We start from the raw sequence: 26,093 nt of genomic DNA, 5'->3' as shown, positions 1-26,093 counted from the left end.
CACGCATGGAATGGTTTGTGCTTTTGTGCATGTGCAAAGCGCGATTTAGCGCTTCTGTGCTTGTGCAAGTGGTGAACCCAGAAGTAACCTGTTCCGATACTTCCGGGTTTGCCGTGGACGTTCAACAGAACGGGCGTTCAACGAGGCGGACACTAGACGAAGTACCACTGTATATATTTCCTTGTTACAATTAAAACACAAACTTTTTCTTGGGCCTAGTGCTTCACTTGGTACTTAGACATATAGTTTGAATCATTGGCTTTGGCAGTTCTGATTGGAGAGTCTTGTATTCTTTCCACACGTTCCTCTCTCAGATAGGCAATCACTTTTCTTAGAGTTAAGTGAGTTGCAAAAGTCTCAGATTTAGGTCCCAGGAAATAACCAACTTTCTGGTCTTCCTGTATTCTGTGAATTCTAGTTTTCAATCATTGTTAAGAATTCTATTATGTGACTGCTCCAGTCTTTCTTAGATCTGAGCCTCTTGGGCTTGCTAATTAGAAGATCAGTGGTTCAAATCTGCGTGGTGGGGTGAACTCCCATAGTTCTGTCCCAGCTCCTGCTGACCTAGCAGTTCGAAAGCACACCAGTGCAAGTAGATAAATAGGTGCCACTACAATGTGAAGGTAAACAGTGTTTCCATGCGCTCTGGCACTCATCACAGTGTCCCGTTGCGCCAGAAGTGGTTTAATCATTCTGGCCATATGACCCTGAAAGCTGTCTGTGGAAAAATGCCAGTGCCCTCAGTCTGAAGGGAGATGAGCACCACAACCCCATAGTTGCCTTTGACTGGACTTAACCGTCCAGGGTCCTTTACCTTTTTTACCTTTTAAAAAAAACACGCACACACGCACACACACAACAACAACAATCCAAAATACAATCTAGCATCCAAAATACTACAGAGAAGTATAGCTACTTCTAGTTTATTCTGCTTTTCCCATGCCACGATTGGTGTTTTGCTGCCAATTTCTTCAAAAGTCCAATACAAAACAAGCAGCACACGAGGGCACAAGATTCAATCAAGTTTCAATCAAGTATTATTAATCCAAAAAGAAAACAATAAGAGAACCATATACAAGTGCTGACACAGAAGCCAAAACCAAACGTCAAGCAGATAGCATATACAAATAAATACCGAAAGGCAAACCAGTCTTAATGGTCTTTGAGTAGTACAATTTCTAAAATACATGTACATATAAATAGATACTTACATTTCTTATATTCAGAGTTTTCTTAGTTTGAGCATGTATATACATGTATTTTAGAAATTGTACTACTGTATTAGTTTAAATAATAATTAGATTTTGATTTGTATTACCAGTGAATATGTAAATGAGAGAACCTTTTGAAAAAGAACTTGAGCATTGTGGCCTAAGCCAAGATAAGTGGTTTCATACGAATTGTAAGTACTGCCTTTGATATTTGTTTGTTTAGATGTATATTAGTGATTTAGTTCGAATACTAATAAGACCTGGTTTATACCACCAGTGAATGCACTAAACATAACTGAAAGCAGAAGGAGGAACTACTGAAGAAGCCCGTCATATGGGCGAAACAGGCGAAAAACGCCGGCAGCCTGTCTATCATTGACACTTTGTTCGACCTGCTGCCACTTTGCTGACCACTATATAGCCTCAAAGACCATAAAGACTGGTTTGCCTTTCGGTATTTATTTGTATATGCTATCTGCTTGACGTTTGGTTTTGGCTTCTGTGTCAGCACTTGTATATGGTTCTCTTATTGTTTTCTTTTTGGATTAATAATACTTGATTGAAACGTGATTGAATCTTGTGCCCTTGCGTGCTGCTTGTTTTGTATTGGACTTTTGATGATTGATGTTTTGGCTACGTCACTGGTGCCAGAAGGATTTTCATTTTCAATGCAATCCAAGATTTCTCTAAAATATATTATGACATCTAGGTGTTTTTCAATTGGATGGTGATGTTCTGTGAGAGTCTGGGTAGGTTGCTTAAGGCTTCCCTCATCAATGGAATTCTGACTGGTCATGTCAAAAATGGGGGAAATGTGTCAAATTCAAAATCAAAACTTACATCTCCAATTGATTTAAAACTCAAAATAAAAAGGGACTAACCTGCTTGCTAAACTAATTTAGAGGCTGTTAAAAGAATAAATGAAAGATCAACACCGGGAATGTTTTAATTGGACTAATTTGGACTAATTAAGAAATGCAGTATGAGATTAGATCATCACTCCCCAAACTTCAGAGCATGGGAAGTCACCCAAAAGATATATAATTTGACATTGAATATTTGGCTTTTTTGATTGTATTATAATTCGGAATGTTTTAATGTGGTTTTTATTGGATGGTTAAATTTAATAAATATTATTTTTATAAAAAAAACCTCAAAAACTTCTCTGCCTCTGAGAGGAGAGAGGGAGCTAATCCCCTTCACAATGGAGACAATGGAAGTCACCATGTGCTCACCAGGAAATATAAAAAATGTCCGCTTTCAATTTCTCTTCTCTTTTAAGAAAATCCACACCCACTGAAATACTTTGAATTTTGTCTTAACTGGGCCCCATAACCTTTGTAGGAATGGATTTAGGCCCCATGAGAGGATGCACTGCTTAGTTATTATCTTTCCTTGCTCATATGCTCCAATATATACAAAGATATACCCTAATACTTGTTGCCGTGTTTAAGCAGAGTAACTATTGCGCAACAAAAAGCATTTTAAGGAGACTGCAAAGTATAATCAGGAGTGGATTTAATTAAAGAAATAATAACAGAAGTTGCACTAATCATAAGAACATTACAGAAACATGACCCACTATCCAGGGTACTGAGCGCGGTACGCAGACCTCCTCATATACTGTATGCGATTGCTGACACGCCTTAAATCAATACAAGCTTAACATCAGCTGCTGTACTGCCCCACAGCTGCAAAACTAGGTCACTACTTTTATTATTTCTTATTATTATTACTTTTATTCTTTCTTTTAAAGAGATACACATTTCAGTGGAACAGTAATGAACCTCAAACTGTAAATCACTCAACAATACCACCATGTTAAACAGGTTCAAGATGGAAATGAATAAAAACTATATTAAAAAAGGGAAATATTTGTAAGTGTTTCAATGGGAGAAAGTTCAGGAAATTCTGGACACAAAAGAGCAATGCACGTGGAGAGCAACGACCCGAGTTGTATTTGCAAAATCGCAGCCAAGCAGCGATTTGCCCTTTGGTTTTCTTACAGAAAGCATCTACGTCAGCCCAAATATAGGATGGCCAGGGGAGGGAGCATTATTTCATTAAAGATGGCTGGCCTGGCATCAGCGCCCTTCATGTCCCGAGCTGAGGGAGGGCTGTGCCCCCCCCCCGTCCCCAATATGCACATGATTCAGGCCAAGCGCTGTGCCCCATACGGGATTGGGGCTGGCGGGCAAGACCAGATGTGGCGTCGGAGCAGACTGAGCTCCCTGGCCGTGCGCAGTCTATCTGTACAGTGGGTAGGGGTCTTCAGGGGCCCTGGACCCCCTAATAAAATATTTGAGTTAATGGGGGACTGCCATTCAAATGGGGTGTGTGCCACATCATGATCGATTATGCAGGCGGGGCTTACCTCCCCCCCATATTGGCACCCTAGTAGCAGGCCTTTTAACGAGACTGGCAATCTTTTTCGAGGGACGGGAAGGGGTCCGTCTTGGGCGCAAAAGAGCCCCACGAGTCTCGTCCCCTTAAGGAGGGCGCCTGCAGAGGATTTTATTCCGGCCTTCTGCTTCCTGCCAGGTAGGCGGTTGTACACGCATGTAAACAGGGGGTGGGAGCCATGGGGCGGGGGCCCCCTTGGGATGGAAAACTCGCTGGCACCTGTCCAGGTTGGCCTGGGAGCCTGAGACCCGGGAGAGCCTCTATCGGTCAAGGATGGCAATATGGAGTTGGGCCCAGCGGCCTGACTTGGCCTAGCAGCTTCCGGGGCTCGCGAGGAATTCGGTGCAGGGACCATTGGCTGAGCACCACTCGCTGCCTTAAGCACCCATGCTCCTTTGTCAGAAATGCAGCATTAAAATGCATCGCGTAGATCACAGGATCTTTGAATATGCAGGAAGCCACATGCAGCTGTCAATTAAGCCTGACAGGCTGCCGCTGATCCAACCCATGTAAACAGTTTGCTGAATAATTGCACAATAATCAGCAGGTGAGAAGTGCTCATTAAAAGCCATTCCTTGGCTGCTGCTCGATGGTGTTTCTGCAGGGGAATTCCGGATGAACAACCCTCCCGCTGGCTGCTCCTGCCCATAGCTGCCAAGTCTCCCGTTTTCCCCGGGAAAACCCCTTTTTTACTTACCTTTTCCCGGTGGTCCCCCGTATCACTTCGTCTCCCGTTTTTCTCCATTATTTTCTCCTGCCGGCGGCCATTTTTTTTCTTTCCGATTTGCCCTTCTATGGGCACCAAAAATGGCTGCTGCCAGCTTCAAAAGCCGCATCTACGCATGTCCGGAAGTGCATAGACGTCACTTCCGGTGTCGGCGGCGGCCATTTTGGTGCCCATAGATGGGCGGAGCGATACCGGAAGTTGCCTCGGAGAACTTCCTGACATGCGCACAAGCGATTTTCGAAGCCGGCGGCAGCCATTTTGGTGCCCATAGATGGGCGGAGCGACACCGGAAGTTGCCTCGGAGCACTTCCTGACATGCGCACAAGCGATTATCGAAGCCGGCGGCGGCCATTTTGCGTGCCCATAGAAGGGCAAAGCAACACCGGAAGTTCCATCGACGCAACTTCCGGTGTCAAATGGCTGCCAGTCCCGGATTCTGCAGTCCGGAACTTGGAAGGTAAGTCCCTGCCTTAGCCCAGCCTCTGGTTGAGGGAATGAAACAGACCCAAAGTGAGCATGCAAGGCTGGAAAGTTTCCTCTAACTTGAGCGAGCTCAACACCCTGCAATGTAGGAATCTCAGCTAAAGCCTCCAGGACAGATGGCCAGCCAACCTCTACTTAAAAACCTCTAAGGAAGGAGAGTATGCAACCTTCTGAGGGAGACTGTTCCACTGAAGAATAGCTCTTACCACCCTAAAGTTCTTATTTCATGTGCATTTTAAAAAGGATTTTGAACCTCTTGCAATGCAGGGGGTTTGACCAGGGGCAGAGCAAGGGGGTCGAGATTTTTTTTGTCACCCTCCCCGCCCACGACTCCCAGGCCTACAATGAGCAGCCCTGGCAAAGCAACAAAGTTCCCCCCCTTTCCCCGGCTTGCTGTAGGCTTGGGAGTCATTGGGGGGGGGGCAAAATTCCGCACCAGGTGCCACCAGACCTTACTACGCCTCTGGCACAGCTGAGCTATCGGTTGGATGCTCCCAGTCCCAGCAGGGGAGAGGCTATTGGGGGCGGGGCTGGGGTTAGGGTTAATAATGGTTTAATGATTAGTTTGAGACAGTACCTGGCATAATATATATGCTGCTCACTGCAGTTGCAAGACATTGTCCTTGACCAAACTGCACTGTAGGTTTCATTATAACCACTGCCAAAAAAATTGCTTGCTGAAACGAAATGGATTGGACAGAGCCGATTCCAGCATTGTTCCTCTTTATCCTTATGATTACCTTTGTTTTGAAACTGGGCATTTTCTGGAACAAGAGCTCCCAAAATCTTCCACCAGGACCAAGGCCTTTACCTCTCATTGGGAATCTCCACATCATGGATCTGAAGAGGCCTTACAGAACCATGTTAAAGGTAAAGCGTCCAGTTCCTCCCAAGGCAAGACTAAAGGGTACTGGGGCAGCCCAGCCAGATGAGCGGGGTATAAAATAAATAATCATAATCATAATAATAATACATTTTGTTCTTTTAGAGCCTATAAATCTCATCTCCCCTTTGTGTGTTGCATAACCTCCTCTTATCTTTTCCAGTAAATATTCATAGGACCTAGTTGCAATTTATAACTGGTAATTTGAACAAGGTGTGTGGGGGTGTCTGGTGTCGAATCACATTTGACTCTGCCTCCATTTTCAAGGATGCAAAAGTTTCAGTGCAAACCGTGCCTAGCCCAGCCTCCTCATTCATCCTTTCTAAACTAGATTTGAGAGGTGCCATTAAAGGTGTAATCACTTTTATCCTTACAACTGCCTATTTTGTTCTGGTTTCCTGAGCATTCCTAGCAAATATTTGTGCTGCTGCAACTGAATAATAAATAATAATAATTTAATAATAATTTATTATTTATACCCCGCCCATTTGGCTGGGTTTCCCCGGCCACTCTGGACGGCTCCCAACAGATTAAGAACAGGATAGAACATCAAACATTAAAAACTTCCCTAAAAAGGACTGTCTTTGGGTGTTTTCTAAAAGTCGGGTAGTTGTTTATTTCCTTCACATCTGATGGGAGGGCGTTCCACAGGGCGGGCACCACTACTGAGAAGGTGCTCTGCCTGGTTCCCTGTAACCTCAGTGCCCTGGCTGAACGATGGGAGTGGAGACACTCCTTCAGGTATACTGGTCCAAGGCCATCTAGGGCTTAAAAGGTCAGCACCAACCCTTTGAATTGGTCTTAGAAATTTACTGGGAGCCAATGTCGGCCTTTCAGGGCCAGTGTTGGCAGCCACTCCCAGTCAGGCACCCCCAAACTTCGGCCCTCCAGATGTTTTGGACTACAATTCCCATCTTCCCCAGCCACTGGTCCTGTTAGCTAGGGATCATGGGAGTTGTAGGCCAAAACATCTGGAGGGCCGTAGTTTGGGGGTGCCTGGTCTAGCTGCTGCATTCTGGATTAGTTGCAGTTTCCGGGTCACCTTCAAATGTAGTCCCACATAAAGTGCATTGCAGTAGTACAAGCGGGAGATAACTAGAGTATGCACCACTCTGGCAAGACAATCTCTGGGCAGGTAGTGTCTCAGCCTGCATACTAGATGGAGCTGATAGACAGCTGTCCTGGACACAGAATTGACCTGCGCCTCCATGGACAGGTGTGAGTCCAAAATGACTCCCAGGCTGCGCATATGGTTCTTCAGGGGCACAGTTACCCCATTCAGGACCAGGGAGTCCTCCACCCCTGCCTGCTACCTCTCCCCCAAAACACTACTTCTGTCTTGTCAGGATTCAACCTCCATCTGTCAGCCACCATTCATCCTCCAACCGCCTCCCAACACTCACACAGGACCTTCAATGCCTTCACTGGTTCTGATTTAAAAGAGAGGTAGAGCTGGGTATCATCCGCATACTGATAAACACCAGCCCAAACCCCCTGATGATGTCTCCCAGCAGCTTCATATAGATGTTAAAAAGCATGGGGGAGAGGATGGAACCCTAAGGCACACCCACTAGTGAGAGCCCAGTGGCCTGAACACTCATCCCCCAACACCACTTTCTGAACACAGCCCAGGAGAAAGGAGCGGACACTGTATAACAGTGCCCCCAGCTCCCAGCCCCTCTAGACGGTCCAGAAGGATGTCATGGTCGATGGTATCAAAGGCCACTGAGAGATCCAGCAGAACTAGGAAACAGCTTCCACCATTGTCCTTAGCTGGCCGGAGAGCATTGACCAGCACAAGCAAGGCAGTTTCAGTCTCATGATGAGGCCTGAATCCCAACTGGAAGGGATCCAAATAGTCTGTATCCTTCAGCAACCACTCGCTCAATCACCTTTCCCAAGAATGGAAGATTTGAGACTAGGTGGTAGTTGGCCAAATTGGCTGGGTCCAAAGATTTATTTTACTAAGCAGTTTTATAACCACCACTTTCAGTGGGTCCAGGAAGGCTCCTTAACAGAGGAAAGCATCCACCACCCTGCAGAGCTTTTATGAGCCAGGAAGGGCAAGGATCAGGGAGACATGTGATGAGTTTCACTCATCCAAGCAGCCGGTTCACATCCTTGGGGGTAAACTGATTGGAATTGAACCCATGCAACTTGACTAGAGAGGACTCTAGCACTATCCCACCCCGGTCCTGCTCCCATGGTGGAGTCTCCTGAACTGGGCGAAAGGGCTGAGCTGCTGTATTATGGGTCCAGCACTGTTAGTAGTACAGCTATTAGTAGCAAATGTCTTGAAGACCATTGTGGCATAGACAATGCGCTCTTACTTTATCATTATGTTATTTGGATTCTGTTTTGCATGGTGATTGGCAAAGATACAAAAAGTGAATTCATTCCACAAAATTACTATTCTTAAGGCATATGTTTTCAGCTCAGTCTAAGGCACAATGACATGGAAGAAATTTCTACCAAGTTCAATAGTAGTTATTGAAAAAAAACTGAACAGTCAAACTGTGCTACTAGATTCTATGGAGTGTATAAAATAGTCCTTACTCTTAGGTAAATGTGCAAGCTAATGCAGTCTTGGTTCTGTCAGAGATGATTTACATTAATATATTCTTTGGGGTATGCCAGAACTCTGTTTCTCACTTTTTCTTCTGTTTAATTGCAGTTGTCAAAGCAATATGGCCCTGTTTTCAGCATCCAAATGGGACCCCAGAAAACTGTGGTGTTGGCAGGATATGAGACCGTAAAGGAGGCTCTGGTTAATCAGGCAGATGCATTTGCAGACAGGTCCATCATTCCCATACTTCAAGATCTTGCACCAGGCTTTGGTGAGGCACTTCCCTTTTTATTGAAACTGGCAATGTGAATTGTGAATAATTGTCAGGCTTCAGGGAATCAGCTTCCTCCCCCCATGGCAGTAGATAAGCAGAACAAAGGAAACAGAGTCTTCTTACCAGTTAGAATTCTTTAATAATCACAGCGAGGGACAACAAATACCTCCCGCTAAAATGGTGGTGCTCCCAATTAAGGCTGCCCCCTCCTCCGACCATCCCTATTGTCAGGGGGACTCCCTACAGGGAGCCTCCCCCCATCATCCTGACCAGCACTTCGCCCAGCGACAGCGCTAGCAGTGGGTCAGGGGAAAGCGGAATGGAAGGGGGAAGGCTCAGTGAGGCATCAGAGCCCTGGCAACGCTCTGGAGAATAGACGGTGGAGGAAGGGCTCAGCAACGTACTGGAGCCCCTGCACCACTCTGACCATCTAGGCAGGCATCCCCAAACTTCGGCCCTCCAGATGTTTTGGACTACAATTCCCATCTTCCCCAACCACTGGTCCTGTTAGCTAGGGATCATGGGAGTTGTAGGCCAAAACATCTGGAGGGCCACAGTTTGGGGATGCCTGATCTAGGGGAAGAGGGACAGCTCAGGGAGGCGTCGGAGCCCAGGCACCGTCCCAGCCAGTGAGGGGAAGAAGGGAAACCGCTCCTTCCGGCGCCCGAATTGAGGCGTGCCCCCAAACGCAGGGCAAAGGGGCGGCATTTCGGGGTGCCCCGGTTATTATGCTGGCCCCGAAGCCGATGGACGCCATTGCTGGGTTCTGAGAGTGACTAGGCGGTGTCTTTACTCGGGAGTAGCCGCAACAACTCCTTGACACCTATCAATCCACGTCACTCCTACATCTCATAAGCTGAGTGTGTAGTTCCTGTGCTTTCTGTTCGGAGACTTTCTGAGCACTCCAAGATCGATGGGAGGGGGGAGGAGGATGTTATCCAATGACTGTGAATGTGTAAACCCTCTCTTTTCCAGTGTTTCTTCTCCTAGCTGTTCTCCATCCAGTATTTCCCAGCTTTTCTCTTCTCAGCTATGCGCCTTTGCAAACCACTGATCTAAATCTATACTGTCCTCCTGCTCCTGGGGAGATTCAGGTTCAGGGGGAAGAGGAAGCTCCCACCAGGCATCCTTACTCTAGTCCTCGGCTCAGCATGGTCCCTGACAATAATTGTCACATGGAAAAGTAATGCCACACACCGGGGGAGGGGGGGACTGACTAACCATTTTCTGGCCCAGCCTATACAGAGAGGAAGCATGAAGGAGGCATAATATCTACCCATGGAATACAAAGTAACAAGTGCTGCTGGGACCCCTGACATGAACAAACCACCCTCTACTCTATCCTATCTATCTATGTGTTCTGATGGCACAGCTGCCAGCTACGTTCTCAAAGCTCAGAAGTCTGAGTCTGAATGAGAGAATAGCTGGGATCCATGGAAGAAATGCAGAATATAATTTATTGATTCCCCGCCCCCCTAAAATGGCCATGCAGACATGAAGCCTTTCCTCCTGCCTCTTCAGGTGTAACTCTGTCTAACGGTGAAAACTGGAAAGTGATGCGGCGGTTTGCTTTAAGCACATTACGGGACTACGGAATGGGAAAGAGGACCATAGAGGACAGAATTGTTGAGGAATGCAGTGTCCTGATAAAGAAATTTGAATCCTACGAAGGTGGGTTGGTGTTTACCTCTGCTGCATAGCTACACTACCATAGCATAAAGGTGCCAAGACTGTTGTGTTTAAAGTTTAAAGGTGCCGGGAGTGTTGTGTTCCATAGGGCTCATCCACACTTCCTCTTCTCCCTCTGCTTTCCCTTGGGAAAAACCACACTTTGGAGCAATTTGGGCTTTCTCCAATTGGCCTTGGTTCTGATCTACTGCTAAAGAGTGGGTTTCCCCTTGGAAAGGAATGGGGAAAGAGGAAATGTTTTTTCCAACCATGCCTAGTGTGGATGAGCCCATACTTATGGCTAACTCCAGAACTATAGTTCCCAGGCTTCCCTGTGGAGACATAATCGGTCTGTTCCTGTAATGTGTAGATTATACTCCAATAGCTGCTGTGACTTCCAAGCCCTTTTAAGCACATCTTAGCCCAGCTATGGCCACATCCAGCAGCACTTAGGATCAGTTTCTTTGATAAATGAGGACTACACATAGGTAAGCTGCCAGTGGGGACTTAAGGCAGCAAAGAGCAGACTTAAAAACAATGCCATTTCCATACTTGGAATTTCATCAGAATATTTTTGTTTAACTGTCATATTTATGTATAGGAAACCCATTTGAGACCAACACAATTATGAATGCAGCTGTTGCCAATATTATAGTGGCCATACTACTAGGCAAGCGATTTGATTATGAAGATCCCACATTCATAAGACTTCTGAAGTTGATCAATGAAAATATCCGGCTTTTTGGAAGCTCTTCAGTCACGGTAACCTATTTTTTCCAATTAAAAGAAGCAAACAGTTGATTGTAATAACAGTGTATGCAAAGTGGGCAGGGCAACCTGTTTATTGTATATTGTTCAGGATTCACTACAAAACACAGACTACTGATATCTTGAGAAACCTGCTGATGATTCAAAATATTTAGAAAACTCACACGGCACAGTCATCCCGTAACTATAACAAAGTCTCTTTTGCACACAACCTTTCTGGCCTCACTGCCATCGGGACTCAAGGAAGAACAAGTGATGGTTGGTTCCATGATGGCTCAGAGGGGACATCCAAGGACAGATCTCCCTCTCAGAAGACGAACCTCCAGAGGAGAACAGTCATAGCCTATTATTCTGGGGTTGCACATAAATTATGCTGAGGTAGTCTGCCCCTCGTTCCAAATGCCATTCAAGAGCTTTGTTTTGTATTTGGGCAACCATGCTTTGAGAGATCCAGTTGAGAGAACTGTACTTTCCTAATGTCTCTTTTTCTTTTTCCACATTTTTATCCTTTCAGCTTTATAACATGTTTCCCACTCTTGGTTTTCTTTTGGGGGCTCCTAAGAATTTCACTCAAAACAGAGCTGAGCTGTTTGCCTTCATAAATGCCACCTTCCTAAAACACCTGAGAGATCTGGATGAAAATGACCAGAGGAGCTTTATTGACTCATTTCTTATCCAACAGCAAGAGGTAATGGAGTCTTTTAGGTTGGCCCAGAATAAATGTTGACATTTTAAATTCGTGTTTGCAAGCGAATGCAAGTGCTACCTCTAGTTGCAAATGGGATCCGTTCTGGAGCCCCGTTTGCAACATGAGCAGTATGCAACCCGCGTCTGCGCTTCTGTGCATGCGTGGGTCTCGATTCGGCGCTTCTGCACATGAAATCATTCGACGCTTCTGTGTATGTGTGAACTGTCGAACTGGGAAGTAACCCGTTCCATTACTTCTGGGTTTCGCGCATTTGTAACCCGTGTTGTACACAACCCGCAGCATTCGTATCCAGAGGTATGACTGTAGTCAGGAACTCTCACTTCAGAAGGGACCAACCTGGCATCCTTCCTACCATTTCCCAATAGTCAGCCATTGTTAATGTGTTACAGAAGTTGCCTCTGCAGGGGCAAAGGTTGCATACTCACCAGCATTTCTGGAAAAAATCCCTGGTCAAGAAAACATGCCAATGGGCATATATGAATTTCCAGGGGTGGAATTATGGCAGACTAACCATTGGTTGCTGGTGCTTCTGCCAAGAGAGATAATTATGCAGTGATGAGATGTAATCAAGTCATAAATAATGTTTGCCAGACTCCCTTTTGATACAAGGGGGGTGGGGGTGGGATAATGCCTCAAGTTCTCGGAAGAAGGCGTTCTTCACACCGGAGGAGAGAGGGAACTTTGAGGGTGGAGAGGCATCTTGGAGCAAGGAAAAACATTGGCCCATGCACTGTGTAATCACCCTTAAATTAGGGCTTCAGTTCTTTCGACCATTACTAAGATTGGAAATGAATATGAATTGGAGTTTCTGCTTACCAATTAATTGTTGTTGTTTAGTCATTTAGTCGTGTCTGACTCTTCCTGACCCCATGGACCAGAGCACACCAGGCACTCCTGTCTTCCACTGCCTCCTGAAGTTTGGTCAAACTCATCTTGGTAGCTTTGAGAACACTGTCCAACCATCTCATCCTCTGTTGTCCCCTTCTTCTTGTGCCCTCCATCTTTCCCAACATTAGGGTCTTTTCCAGGGAGTCTTTTCTTCTCATGAGGTGGCCAAAGTATTGGAGCCTCAGCTTCAGGATCTGTCCTTCCAGTGAGCACTCAGAGCTGATTCCCTTAAGACTGGATAGGTTTGAACTTTTCTGCAGCGGCTCTCCATTTGTGGGACACTCCCTCCCACAGCCGCGGCCACCAGATTTGCCTCATCACGTGATATTTTGTGCTGCCCAAAGTATTCATTGACGTAAGACCTTGGCTCGGAGGTTTCCTTCCGGAACATAGAGAGCTTTTCCTCTATACAGTAGTCCATCACTTTCTGAGAACCCTTCTGCGTCACCTGCTTCTCCCCACAGTGCAGCTAACTTGTGTTTTGCGAAAGCATCCCCCCTTGTCTTCCCCACCATTCCCCCACTCCTCCAAGGGGATCAGAGGAGGGGGTGATCTCTGGCTCTCCTCCTCTCTCTCCTCTTCAGTCCAGTTCCTGAAAGAGAAGAAGGAGCAGGATTGCCAGGTTCCCCCTATGTCAGAGAGTGGAGTGAGGAAAAATGGTGGAAACTGCACCCCCTCCTCTTGAACCTTCTAGAGAAGAGGACGGCCATATTGATTTGCAGCAGTGGTTTGAGGAAGGTCACAGCTCAGAGACAGGTGAACAGAAGAGTTGGGAGGTGAAGGGAGAAGAGAAGGGGGAGACAGACAGATCAGCCAGCTGACACGTTATCACTGGGAAGCGTTCTCCCAGAACCCAGCGTGCATTGAAAGTGCAAGAGCAAAAGACTCATAGAAAATTAACCCCTGGTGGCCACCATAAAGGTAAATGTTGTTGCTAGGAAGGGAGGCGAGAGAGACCAGTTGGAGCAAAACCATTATCCAAGTGGCTATTCAGCTGCCGAGTGGTATGTTTCTGTGAATCTTGAATAAAAACATTGATAGGAACATCTTGTTTTCCAGTTTCTGGCAACCAGTTGTGAGGGAGGGGGATCAGATTCCCATGAAGTCTGACACCCAACCTCCTGTCTTAGCTGGTAGATGGAGAACAACAGCTGTGACTATGGAGAAGCAAGACATTTTGGGGTGTTGATGCTGAGCCCCTCCATCTTAGGCTCGGGTTGTATATAAGTGTAAACAAACCCTATATCATGATGGCATAGTCTGGAAAATCTGGAATTTCTCACTGCTCTGCAATTGGGGGGATGTGCAACAATACTTTGGATCATCGGGTTCTGTCAGGTATTCATTTTTATCATTTTATATGAAATCTTCTTCTTTTTTCCAAATAATTTTTATTCATTTCCCAATATTACAAAATCACAAAAACAAAAAACAAAAACAAAACAAAAAACATAAAAAACAACATATCATTCAACATATGCATTTTTTAACTTAACATTGTTGACTTCCTCAATTCCCCCCTCATTGGGTGCATTTTAAAATTCCAATTAAGCAATTTCCATTTTATATCTTAAATCATTCTAACACATTTTATCATTATCACTGAAATATTCTATTCTAAAAGCACCATCTACTCTTCACCAATAATTTATCAATTTATCCAAATCAAAATTTATTTTCCCGTCCTTCTATCTTCTATTTCTCCCCTTAGCCTAAAATTTATTACCAAGAATTTTCCATAAGTTTAAATATTAATTCTTCTATCATACTAAATTTGAACACTTAAAACTAATTTAGCCCCCCTAACCCTGGACTCAGGGTCTCCGAGATACTTCAGCGAGTTCTTTAAGTCGTTCCAGTTTTGGACCGTCTAGATCAATCGAAAATTTACATCCATTATTATCCCTCACCCCACTCCCACCCTGTCCCAGCCTACCCCCATTCCTCCTTGATCATCCCCTGCTGCCTCCCCAATTCTCTAAATACTGTAGTACAAAACCATCCAGTTATATTTCCACTTTCCAGCCCATCTCAATCCCCCCCTTTAAGTTCTGGCCCCAGTATGGATCCTGCCCTCCCTCTCTCACTGGGGGAACAATATTACATGTATCTTCCTCATCTTCTTTAAAGTCAATTGCATTGTCCAAGACTGATAATTGTTCTTCTTGCTTCTCTTCATTCTCTTTTGAAATTAATCATTTTTCACTGTCCACACAATTCTGATTCCTTTCACGCATTTCACGCAACTGTATATTACTTTCATACAACAATATATTATTTTGCCGCAATTCATTTCTCAAGTCCAAAAGCAATTCCAAAAGTTCCTTCTGAAAGTCCAGGCCATCAGGTGATGTTGTGGCTACAGACATCCTGCTCCTCTTTATATCCGAACTGGTTATACTCTCATTTTTAATTCTTCTTCATATCTTAAAAATCTTGTGACCATTTGTGAAAAGAGCATTTATCAAACTTCTTATACCCAGCTTTATATTTTGCGCTCTCTTCAAAATTGACAGTTCTCAACTTCAAAGAGATAAACAAATTCCTTTCTATTGTGATATCATAATGGCGGCTCGATGAGCCCTCCAGGGAACCGACTCCAACTTCCAGGGGGACTTTCCCCAGTCCAAATTGTAAAAAATTTACAGGGATTTTAGTGGATTCAGCCCTTCTCCCCTTTACCCTGCTTCAGGGGAGAGGTATTGGGCCCAATCCTTGGTAATTGATAAGGTCCTTTCAGTCATTCCGGCTACAGGCAAATTAACTGCATCACAGTTCTCTCAATGGGGGACTTCCTGTTTAAATCTCCTCCTGTGGCCAATTCGTTTCAATTAAAAAAATTTCCCCCTTAAATTTCTTTCTGTTACTCACGGTGTCCAATGTCTTCAAATCCATTTTTTTAAAATCCAACGCTCCGCCACAGCCGGCTCAGAGCTTCGTTCTGTGAGGGTAGCGGTATATTTGAAAATGGTGCCCACGACTCTCACTCCCCTCGCTCTCGAAGCTCTTTAAAAAAAGCTTACCGGGGGTAGAGGAGTCACTTTGGGGTGCAGCCGAGCTCTCACACCCCCAGAAAACTCAATCTGGGGTTCTTTTGGGGGTCCATGTTGCTCTCGCGGCTCCCCCTCTCCCTCACAACGCCAGGAACCTCGGAGCTTGAGGATTCCTCACTGATCAGCGCTGGCAGTAGACCGGAAGTGTATATGAAATAATCTCACTTGATTCGTTTTAAGCAGTTCATACTCTTTGCAACCCAGGAGGAAAAGAAGAACAAGACGAATGGATACTTCCACAACGAAAACTTAAAAAATGTTGTGCTCAACTTGTTAGCTGCTGGCATGGAGACCACTTCTACCACACTGCGCTGGGGACTGTTACTAATGATGAAACATCCTGAAATTCAGAGTGAGTGCTTTTCATTGGGTTGGCTCCCATCATTCTGAGATATCTTAATTCCAGTTATATGTAACAATTAGAGAGAGAGAATATTTATAATTTGCATATATATACCGGTATGTATGTATGTATGTATGTATGTATGTATGTATGTATGCATATCAGGGAAGTGGGTGGTGCTGTGGTGTAAACCACTGAGCCTCGGGCTTGCCAATCAGAAGGTCGGCAGTTCGAATCCCTGTGATGGGGTGAGCTCCCGTTGCTTAGTCCCTGTTCCTGCCAAGCTAGCAGTTTGAAAGCACGTCAAGTGGAAGTAAATAAATAGGTACCGCTCTGGTGGGAAGGTAAACGGCATTTCTGTGTGCTGCTCTGGTTTTGCCAGAAGCTGCTTAGTCATGCTGTACGCCGGCTCCCTCAGCCAGTAAAGCAGGATGAGCGCCGCAACCCCAGAGTCGTCTGCGACTGGACCTTTACCTTTACCTATATCTATAACACAACAATTGTTCAGTCATAAGTTTAACATTTCAGCCTGGACTCCCTTCTCCCTCTTTCTGTGGTTCTTTACATTTCATTTCATATTCCTGCATACTCCAAATTATCTCAACCTATTATTTTACGTATATATTCCTGTATATACCCCATATATATATAGAGAGAGAGAGAGAGAGAGAGAGAGATTGCAGGATTTTACATTAATCCTGCCGATGTCTTAATTTACAGTTTGTTTGTAAATATTCAATAAACCATTTCCATCCCTTTCGTGTGTTGTTTTTTTAAAAAATTATCTTCTGGTTTTTTAAACATCTTAAACACCTTTTTCATCTCATTATACAGTCGTACCTCGGGTTGCGAACACCTCGGGTTACGAAAAACCCGGGTTACGAACTTCGCAAACCCGGAAGTATTTTCGCCACGCGCCTTTGCGCATGCGCAAAGTGCGAAAATAGCAAAAATAGCGCTTTGCGCATGCGCAAAGCGGCGGTTCGGGCCCTTTTCAGGTTACGAACTTTTCAGGTTACGAACTGCGACCCGGAACGGATCACGTTCGTAACCCGAGGTACCACTGTATATCATTTTCGAGTAAACTTTAACCTTATTACAAGACCACTGCAGATGAAAAACGGTACCTTCTTTCTCTTTACATTTCCAGTACATATTCAATTTGGGTTTATACATTTGAGCCAATCTACTAGGTGACCTTCCAAATCTAAAATATGTGGATTCTTCAATAAAAACCATTCTTTCAACCAGCACAATCCTATTAAAATAGGATTACCTCTTTTAATACAGCTATCAACCCATTTGCTAATCTGTCTGCAAACAGTTTCGAATCCTTATTCAACAACGAAATAGGTCGATAGCTCTTAACTAGCTCTGGATCTCTATCTTGCTTATGAATCAAAGTTATGTATGCACTCTTCCAAGATTTGGGTAACTTTCCCGTATTCAAATACTTGTTCATAATATCTTTTAAAGGTTGTATTAAGTAATCCTGCAATTTTTTATATTATATTGCTGAAAGTTCATCAGGTCAGGGTGCCTTCCCTAATTTACCCTGTAAAATTGCTTGCTGTAATTCCATCATTGCGACAGGTCTATTAACAAATGACATTTTATCTTTTGGTATCTTAGGTAGTCTGCTGTCTTCTAAATATTTACCCATTTCTTCTAAATTACCTCATTCGCCTCAATAAAGTTCTGTATAAAAACTCACACATTGATTTCTTATTTCTTTCGGATTTTCCACAACTCTGTTCTATTAATGCAGGTATTTTCTTGTTTCTTCTTTATTTGCCAAGCAAATAGTTTCCATGGCTGGTTATCCTGTTGAAATTGTTTCTGTTTTAAATATTTAATTTTCCACTCTATTTCTTGGTTTATTATCATTTGCAACATCTTGATATCCTGTTTCACTATCTCTTTTCAAGCAGAATTTATTAATTCTTTCCCTTTCCCTTTTATTTCTTGAAAAATTTCTTGTTTTTTCTGCTCTCTAATATTTCTTTGGTATGTGCCTTGCTATGTAAAAAACACCCCACATTACCAATTTACTTGCATTCCATACCACCTTTAAATCTGTCTCTTGCTATTAATTAATTTTTTAAAAAAACCTTTCTTTTTTGCCCCCTTTTCCTAATTTTTCTTGATCATTTAATAAATTTTCATTTAGTCTCCATCTCATTGGGAAACTTGTCCCTGTTCTTAATTTAATTATTATAGAGTTGTAGTCTCATAATGTTCTTGATCGAATTTCTGCCCTCTTTACCTTAGTATACAAATCTTTAGAAGTCCATAGAGAATATTTTCGGCTTCAATAATTATTTGTGCTCGAATAAAATATACATTGTCCTGTGGGTGTTTTTTTCTCCAAATGTCAATTAAACTTAAATTGTCAGTTATCCCTAAAAAGACATTCGGTAGTTTCCCTTCTTTTGTGTCATTTTTTCTCACAGCCCTGTCCCAATCTAGGGAGGCTACACCATTCATATCGCCCATCAAAACAATCTTTTCATTCAAATATTTACCCATTTCTTCTAAATTACCTCATTCACCTCAATAAAATTCTGTATAAAAACTCACAAATTGATTTCTTATTTCTTTTGGATTTTCCACAACTCTATTCTATTAATGCAGGTATTTTCTTGTTTCTTTTTTATTTGCAAAGCTAATAGTTTCCATGGCATACACACCAATTAATAATACTTTTCTCCATGTGATGGTATCTGGGTTATCAATATTCTTCCTTTTTGGTCTTTGAATAATTGTTTTGGGTCCAACTCTGGTTTTATACACATTACAACTTCTCTCTTTTTTGGTACATCAGAAGGTACAAAGTCATTTCCAAACCTTTTATTTAAGTTTTATTTATCCAAGTTTAACGTATTTACATGTTCAATTTTATTCATTAAGTCTCATTATTTAGACTATTTACATTCCAAGTTAGAATTTTCAAAGCCATCTTGTTCCATATTTATTTCTCTTTCGCCTCCACCTCTCTTGAATCTTCCTCTTCCTGTCCAGCTTTCTGTCCAAATGCTCTTTCTCCAGCTAACTTTCCCCCATATCTTCTCCAAAATTTGTATGGCTCTGTAGGATCATGAAATCTTTGGTTTTTACCATTAACTGTAAAAGATAGCACTTCAGGATATTCCCCGTGGTGATACAGTGGTACCTCGGTTTATGAACACAATTGGTTCCGGAAGTCTGTTCATAAACTGAAGCGTTCATAAACTGAAGCGAACTTTCCCATTGAAAGTAATGGAAAGTGGATTAATCCGTTCCAGACGGTCCGCGGAGTAACCGTTCATAAACTGAAGTGAACTTTCCCATTAAAAGTAATGGAAAGTGAATTAATCCGTTCCAGATGGGTCCGCGGTGTTCATAAACCGAAAATTCATAAACCGAGGTGTTCATAAACTGAGGTTCCACTGTATTTTAAGAATCACCCTGGAGGAATTTCTCTCCATCAGTACATCAGGTTATTGGCTAAAATCTTTGTCCTGTTTAAAAAATATCTGTATGATATTCTAGAGCATAAATTTGTTAGTCCAGGGATAATCTTAGCAGAAAAATGAATGATTTTCTTTTTTTGTTTTCCCCAGTAAAGGTCCAAGAAGAAATTGCAATGGTTGTTGGATCTTCTCAGCCAAGAATTGAACACCGAACAAAAATGCCTTATACAGATGCTGTGGTCCATGAGATCCAGAGATTTGCCAATATTGTCCCAACCAACCTGCCACTTGCCACGGCTACAGATGTTACCCTCAATGGCTACTTCATTCCAAAGGTGATCCATTTCACTGAACTGCTGCCTACTAGTTACAATATATTTTAATGCTTTCCTGGGAGTAAGCCCCATGGGGCATTAGTGTGGGTGACATCTCAACAGACTTGTATAGGACTGCACTGTAAGCAAGCAATCTACCCTTCGGAAGCTGTCAGGCATCAGCTTCAACCCATTAAACAGATCTCAATGAGAAGGTGAACAAGGTTGGAAAAGAAACCTTTTCTGGTGGGAGATCATGGTTTATACATTAAAGTTTTTCAAACTAAAGACATTTCTCAGATGAACTCAATTCTCATTTCGCCTGCACTGAATATTAATTATACCAGAGGCATATGCTTTATTTTAAAATAACTCTTGCTTTGCTTATGCAGGGGACTCACGTCATACCACTGCTGTCCTCTGTGCTGCATGATGAATCTCAATGGGAGAAACCACATAAATTCTATCCTGAGCATTTTCTCAACTCTGAAGGAAAATTCGTAAAGAGAGATGCTTTCATGCCTTTCTCCGCAGGTAACTTTTTTTTACTTTTGTGTATACCTGCATAGAGTGGGATGCGGGTGGCGCTGTGATCTAAGCCACTGAGCCTAGGGCTTGCCGATCAGAAGGTTGGTGGTTCAAATCCCTGCGATGGGGTGAGCTCTCGTTGCTCGATCACAGGTACCACTTCGGCAGGAAGGTAAACGGCATTTCCATGCAGTGCTCTGGTTTGCCAGAAGCGGCTTTGTCATGCTGGCCACATGACCTGGAAGCTGTATGCTGGCTCCCTCGGCCAGTAAAGTGAGATGAGTGCCACAACCCCAGAGTCGTCCGCAACTGGACCTAATTGTCAGGGGTCCCTTTACCGTTAAGAGGAAATATGAATTCAAATATTTGAAGGGCTTATACAAAGATGGAGCATATTTGTTTTCTGTTGCTCGAGAGGGCAATAGCTGTGTCAATGGGTTCAAATTACAAGGAAAATGAGTTAGGCTTTGTGTGCCCTATACCTTTAAAGCACACTCATTCCCTCAAAGAATTCTGGGCACGGTAGTTTACGTTTCACAGAGTTAAAATTCCCAGCAAGTCTTAACAAACTACAGGGCCCAGAATTATTTTAAATGATTTGCTTAAAGCTATTGTGTGTACATAGCCTTATACTAAATATGGGAAAGCTGTCTGACAGTGGGAGACACTATGCAGTGTGTGCTTAATCAATGGGATTTTTACATGCCTGGAGTGTAACCTATTGTGCAAAGATAAGAATCACATCAGTTGCCGTGGCCATTTCTGCAACTAAATCTGGCCACCATTGGTGTGTGGCCCCTGCAATGTTGCTCACCAGGGAATGTGGCCCTCAGGCTGAGAAAGGTTTCCCACTCCTGATTTTCAGCATTCAGGATGGCTCGTATTCGGAGCTCATAATTCTTTTAAGATGGGCACCATGAGTTGTTATTTTATCTCTACATTTTGGTCTGCTTTAAAGTATTTGGGATGTTATTAAGCAACTGCTAAACCCAGCTTCTCTGCTGCCTGTGCTTCCTTACAGGACGGAGAGCATGTTTAGGTGAGACTCTTGCCAAAATGGAGCTTTTCTTCTTCTTCACAAGTCTCCTGCAGAGATTTACCTTCCAGCCACCCCCTGGAACATCTCAAGAAGATCTGGACCTTACTCCTGCTGTTGGGGGTGTAACACCTCCTATGCCCCACCAGCTCTGTGCTCTGACACGTTTTTAAGATTCACGAATTCCTGGGTTGCTTATCCTACCTGTGTGTGCAATGCGAGCCTTTTTTAAGAAACACCCCATTCAACGGGGGTATTTTGATTGAGTAGCCTACTGGTTGAATTGGTCCATGCTTTGTCAAAAACCTTAAGTGTCCCCCATTACTGCTGAATCCTTTGAAACTAGCATTGGAGCATCTCTTACGTAAAACCTGGCTCTGGGTTCCTATGACACTATGGGCATACATATCAAGCAACAAAACTGGTTTCATGTATTCCCATGTTAACATACAGTATACCTTCAAATATCTTGATGCATCATATTCCCAGGTAGAGAATGTGCAGATAATTGTTACCAAGATGATAAAGGGTCTGGAAATCATGCCTTATGAGGAATGGTTGAGGAAGTGGGCTATGTTAGCTTCTGTGGCTTCAATGTATTTGGATTCTGTAGAAGACAAGGCTATGCAGTGGTACCTCGACTTCCGAACGACTTGACAACCAAATTTTTCAATTTACGAATGGGGCAAATGGCCGCGCGCTTATGATTTTTTCGACATCCAAATGGAAACCACGGCAGTTTTAGAGTTTTTTCGACTTTTGAAGTTTTCCGTTTCCAATGCATTCCTATGGGAAATCGCATTTCCAATGGTGCTTTTCGACTTACGAATTTTTCGACCTACGAAGGTGCCTTCGGAACGGATTAAATTCGCAAGTCGAGGCACCACTGTACAATTCTGTATATAACTGCCCCAGGAGATTGGACCATTGGCAGACATAAAAGCATACCCACCTATAGATTTATAGGGTTTTTTGCAACTGGGTTTGCTTCTGGCATCTTGATGCTGTCAATTAGTTCAGTGACTTTCTGTTTCTGGCTTAGAATAAAACAGCCATCTTCTCTCTGTATCTGGACTCCTAGATAGTAATGAACCTTTTCTTGTTCTTTGACTGCCACATCTTTGCTTAAATTTTCTTCTACTTCTATGTACTCTCTTTCATTTATGATTGCAATTATCAGGTCATTCATGGGTGTCAGAACGTAAGACAATTGTTCATTCTTACATTTGTTGTACAAACACTTGTCTCCATGGCCCTAGTTGTGTTAGCATGGTGTGTGATATTTCGTTCCATGCCCTAGTAGCTTCTTTTAGTCCTTAAAGCCCTTTTTGAAGTCTGCATATCAAATGCACTTTGTTTGACTTGATAAAACACTTGCTACATGTAAATCTCCTCTGAGATTTTGCCATGTAAAAATGCAGCTTTTATGTCTATGTGTCTCGTGCCTATTTGCTTAGGCGGCTTTGCCTAAAAGCGTTCTGATGGTGGTGTATCTGACTACTGGAGTGCATGGGGCATCCTAGTCTTCTCCATAGCGTTGACTGAAACCTTGTGAACAAGCCTCACTTAGTAACACTGCACCTCCCCTTCTGCACCCTGTTTCACTTTAAAACCCACTTGCTTCCTAAGGCATTCTTTCCAGGAGGCAGGTCAGTAAAGGTTCAGGAGTGGTTCTGGTGCAGTGTATCTATTTCCTACTATGGAACATCCTTCCAGAGATGGGCTTGAGTGGCTGGTATCACCTCTATCATTTCCCAGGTAGAAGGTTCTATGGGTTGCACTGACCCTGTGAGGTAGGATAGTCACGGTGATAGGACACCTCTATTGGATTTTGATGAGCATCTGAACTGTGGTCCTGGAACTGCTTCCTCCTCATCCTCCAGTGCAGGCATCTCTACGTCAGACTTATTAACCGTCTTGGAGCTCAGGAGTCCTGATCACACACCATGTGCTGTTTAAATGTAGGGGATTTCTGTGACTTTACGGTTTTGCAAGCCTTGGCTATACAGGAATACCTCATTTTGTGACCAGGATCTGTTCCGGAGTCCCGGTCGCTGGCCGGAAAGGACACTGGACAAAGTGTCACATCTGTGCACACGCATGGAATGGTTTGTGCTTTTGTGCATGTGCGAAGCGTGATTTAGCACTTCTGTGCTTGTGCGAGTGGTGAACCCAGAAGTAACCTGTTCCGATACTTCCGGGTTTGCCGTGGACGTTCAACAGAACGGGCGCTCGACGAGGCGGACACTAGACGAAGTACCACTGTATGTATTTCCTTGTTACAATTAAAACACAAACTTTTTTCTTGGGCCTTGTGCTTCACTTGGTACTTAGACATATAGTTTGAATCATTGGCTTTGGCAGTTCTGATTGGAGAGTCTTGTATTCTTTCCACACGTTCCTCTCTCAGATAGGCAATCACTTTTCTTAGAGTTAAGTGAGTTGCAAAAGTCTCAGATTTAGGTCCCAGGAAATAACCAACTTTCTGGTCTTCCTGTATTCTGTGAATTCTAGTTTTCAATCATTGTTAAGAATTCTATTATGTGACTGCTCCAGTCTTTCTTAGATCTGAGCCTCTTGGGCTTGCTAATTAGAAGATCAGTGGTTCAAATCTGCGTGGTGGGGTGAACTCCCATAGTTCTGTCCCAGCTCCTGCTGACCTAGCAGTTCGAAAGCACACCAGTGCAAGTAGATAAATAGGTGCCACTACAATGTGAAGGTAAACAGTGTTTCCATGCGCTCTGGCACTCATCACAGTGTCCCGTTGCGCCAGAAGTGGTTTAATCATTCTGGCCATATGACCCTGAAAGCTGTCTGTGGAAAAATGCCAGTGCCCTCAGTCTGAAGGGAGATGAGCACCACAACCCCATAGTTGCCTTTGACTGGACTTAACCGTCCAGGGTCCTTTACCTTTTTTACCTTTTAAAAAAAACACGCACACACGCACACACACAACAACAACAATCCAAAATACAATCTAGCATCCAAAATACTACAGAGAAGTATAGCTACTTCTAGTTTATTCTGCTTTTCCCATGCCACGATTGGTGTTTTGCTGCCAATTTCTTCAAAAGTCCAATACAAAACAAGCAGCACACGAGGGCACAAGATTCAATCAAGTTTCAATCAAGTATTATTAATCCAAAAAGAAAACAATAAGAGAACCATATACAAGTGCTGACACAGAAGCCAAAACCAAACGTCAAGCAGATAGCATATACAAATAAATACCGAAAGGCAAACCAGTCTTAATGGTCTTTGAGTAGTACAATTTCTAAAATACATGTACATATAAATAGATACTTACATTTCTTATATTCAGAGTTTTCTTAGTTTGAGCATGTATATACATGTATTTTAGAAATTGTACTACTGTATTAGTTTAAATAATAATTAGATTTTGATTTGTATTACCAGTGAATATGTAAATGAGAGAACCTTTTGAAAAAGAACTTGAGCATTGTGGCCTAAGCCAAGATAAGTGGTTTCATACGAATTGTAAGTACTGCCTTTGATATTTGTTTGTTTAGATGTATATTAGTGATTTAGTTCGAATACTAATAAGACCTGGTTTATACCACCAGTGAATGCACTAAACATAACTGAAAGCAGAAGGAGGAACTACTGAAGAAGCCCGTCATATGGGCGAAACAGGCGAAAAACGCCGGCAGCCTGTCTATCATTGACACTTTGTTCGACCTGCTGCCACTTTGCTGACCACTATATAGCCTCAAAGACCATAAAGACTGGTTTGCCTTTCGGTATTTATTTGTATATGCTATCTGCTTGACGTTTGGTTTTGGCTTCTGTGTCAGCACTTGTATATGGTTCTCTTATTGTTTTCTTTTTGGATTAATAATACTTGATTGAAACGTGATTGAATCTTGTGCCCTTGCGTGCTGCTTGTTTTGTATTGGACTTTTGATGATTGATGTTTTGGCTACGTCACTGGTGCCAGAAGGATTTTCATTTTCAATGCAATCCAAGATTTCTCTAAAATATATTATGACATCTAGGTGTTTTTCAATTGGATGGTGATGTTCTGTGAGAGTCTGGGTAGGTTGCTTAAGGCTTCCCTCATCAATGGAATTCTGACTGGTCATGTCAAAAATGGGGGAAATGTGTCAAATTCAAAATCAAAACTTACATCTCCAATTGATTTAAAACTCAAAATAAAAAGGGACTAACCTGCTTGCTAAACTAATTTAGAGGCTGTTAAAAGAATAAATGAAAGATCAACACCGGGAATGTTTTAATTGGACTAATTTGGACTAATTAAGAAATGCAGTATGAGATTAGATCATCACTCCCCAAACTTCAGAGCATGGGAAGTCACCCAAAAGATATATAATTTGACATTGAATATTTGGCTTTTTTGATTGTATTATAATTCGGAATGTTTTAATGTGGTTTTTATTGGATGGTTAAATTTAATAAATATTATTTTTATTAAAAAAACCTCAAAAACTTCTCTGCCTCTGAGAGGAGAGAGGGAGCTAATCCCTTTCACAATGGAGACAATGGAAGTCACCATGTGCTCACCAGGAAATATAAAAAATGTCCGCTTTCAATTTCTCTTCTCTTTTAAGAAAATCCACATCCACTGAAATACTTTGAATTTTGTCTTAACTGGGCCCCATAACCTTTGTAGGAATGGATTTAGGCCCCATGAGAGGATGCACTGCTTAGTTATTATCTTTCCTTGCTCATATGCTCCAATATATACAAAGATATACCCTAATACTTGTTGCCGTGTTTAAGCAGAGTAACTATTGCGCAACAAAAAG

General features: G+C 43.0%; 1 protein-coding gene and 1 pseudogene across 5 annotated transcripts; one reads left to right on the top strand and one right to left on the bottom strand.

Moving 5' to 3' along the window:
* The first annotated feature begins 5,412 nt into the window (after positions 1–5,412).
* On the top strand, positions 5,413–21,479 carry LOC118082632 (cytochrome P450 2K1-like). 4 transcript variants are annotated; one of them, XM_060272287.2, is made up of 9 exons: positions 5,413–5,694; positions 8,382–8,544; positions 10,069–10,218; positions 10,817–10,977; positions 11,546–11,671; positions 15,817–15,985; positions 19,579–19,763; positions 20,135–20,276; positions 21,292–21,479. In XM_060272287.2, the coding sequence occupies exons 1-9, from the start codon at positions 5,512–5,514 to the stop codon at positions 21,477–21,479; spliced, it is 1,467 nt and encodes a 488-aa protein (XP_060128270.2). In that variant the 5' UTR covers positions 5,413–5,511. The 4 variants fall into 4 exon arrangements, with proteins under 4 accessions (XP_060128270.2, XP_060128271.2, XP_060128268.2 ...); XM_060272288.2 differs by having other exon boundaries at positions 5,417–5,694; positions 15,838–15,985; XM_060272285.2 differs by having other exon boundaries at positions 5,417–5,694; positions 11,498–11,671.
* A 1,967-nt stretch (positions 21,480–23,446) lies between these two features.
* LOC148686116 (uncharacterized) lies at positions 23,447–25,409 on the bottom strand (annotated as a pseudogene). The gene is made up of 3 exons (XR_015948799.1): positions 25,173–25,409; positions 24,250–24,393; positions 23,447–23,900 (listed from the first exon to the last, which is right to left on the bottom strand). The product of XR_015948799.1 is annotated as an uncharacterized LOC148686116 (transcript).
* Positions 25,410–26,093: the final 684 nt, after the last annotated feature.

Source organism: Zootoca vivipara, chromosome 3 (assembly GCF_965207765.1).
Source record: "Zootoca vivipara chromosome 3, rZooViv2.hap1.1, whole genome shotgun sequence".
NCBI lineage: Eukaryota > Metazoa > Chordata > Lepidosauria > Squamata > Lacertidae > Zootoca > Zootoca vivipara.
The sequence above is the reverse complement of the archived record's forward strand: the minus strand, read 5'-3'. Positions and strand labels throughout refer to the sequence as shown.

Excerpts from the sequence above, each read along its gene's own strand:
- LOC118082632 (XM_060272285.2), top strand. The coding sequence starts at position 5,512 with ATGGATTGGACAGAGCCGATTCCAGCATTGTTCCTCTTTATCCTTATG. Across the intron at positions 10,978-11,497 it reads TTGGAAGCTCTTCAGTCACG|CTTTATAACATGTTTCCCAC; the intron begins GTAACCTATTTT and ends TTATCCTTTCAG. Across the intron at positions 20,277-21,291 it reads TTTCATGCCTTTCTCCGCAG|GACGGAGAGCATGTTTAGGT; the intron begins GTAACTTTTTTT and ends GCTTCCTTACAG.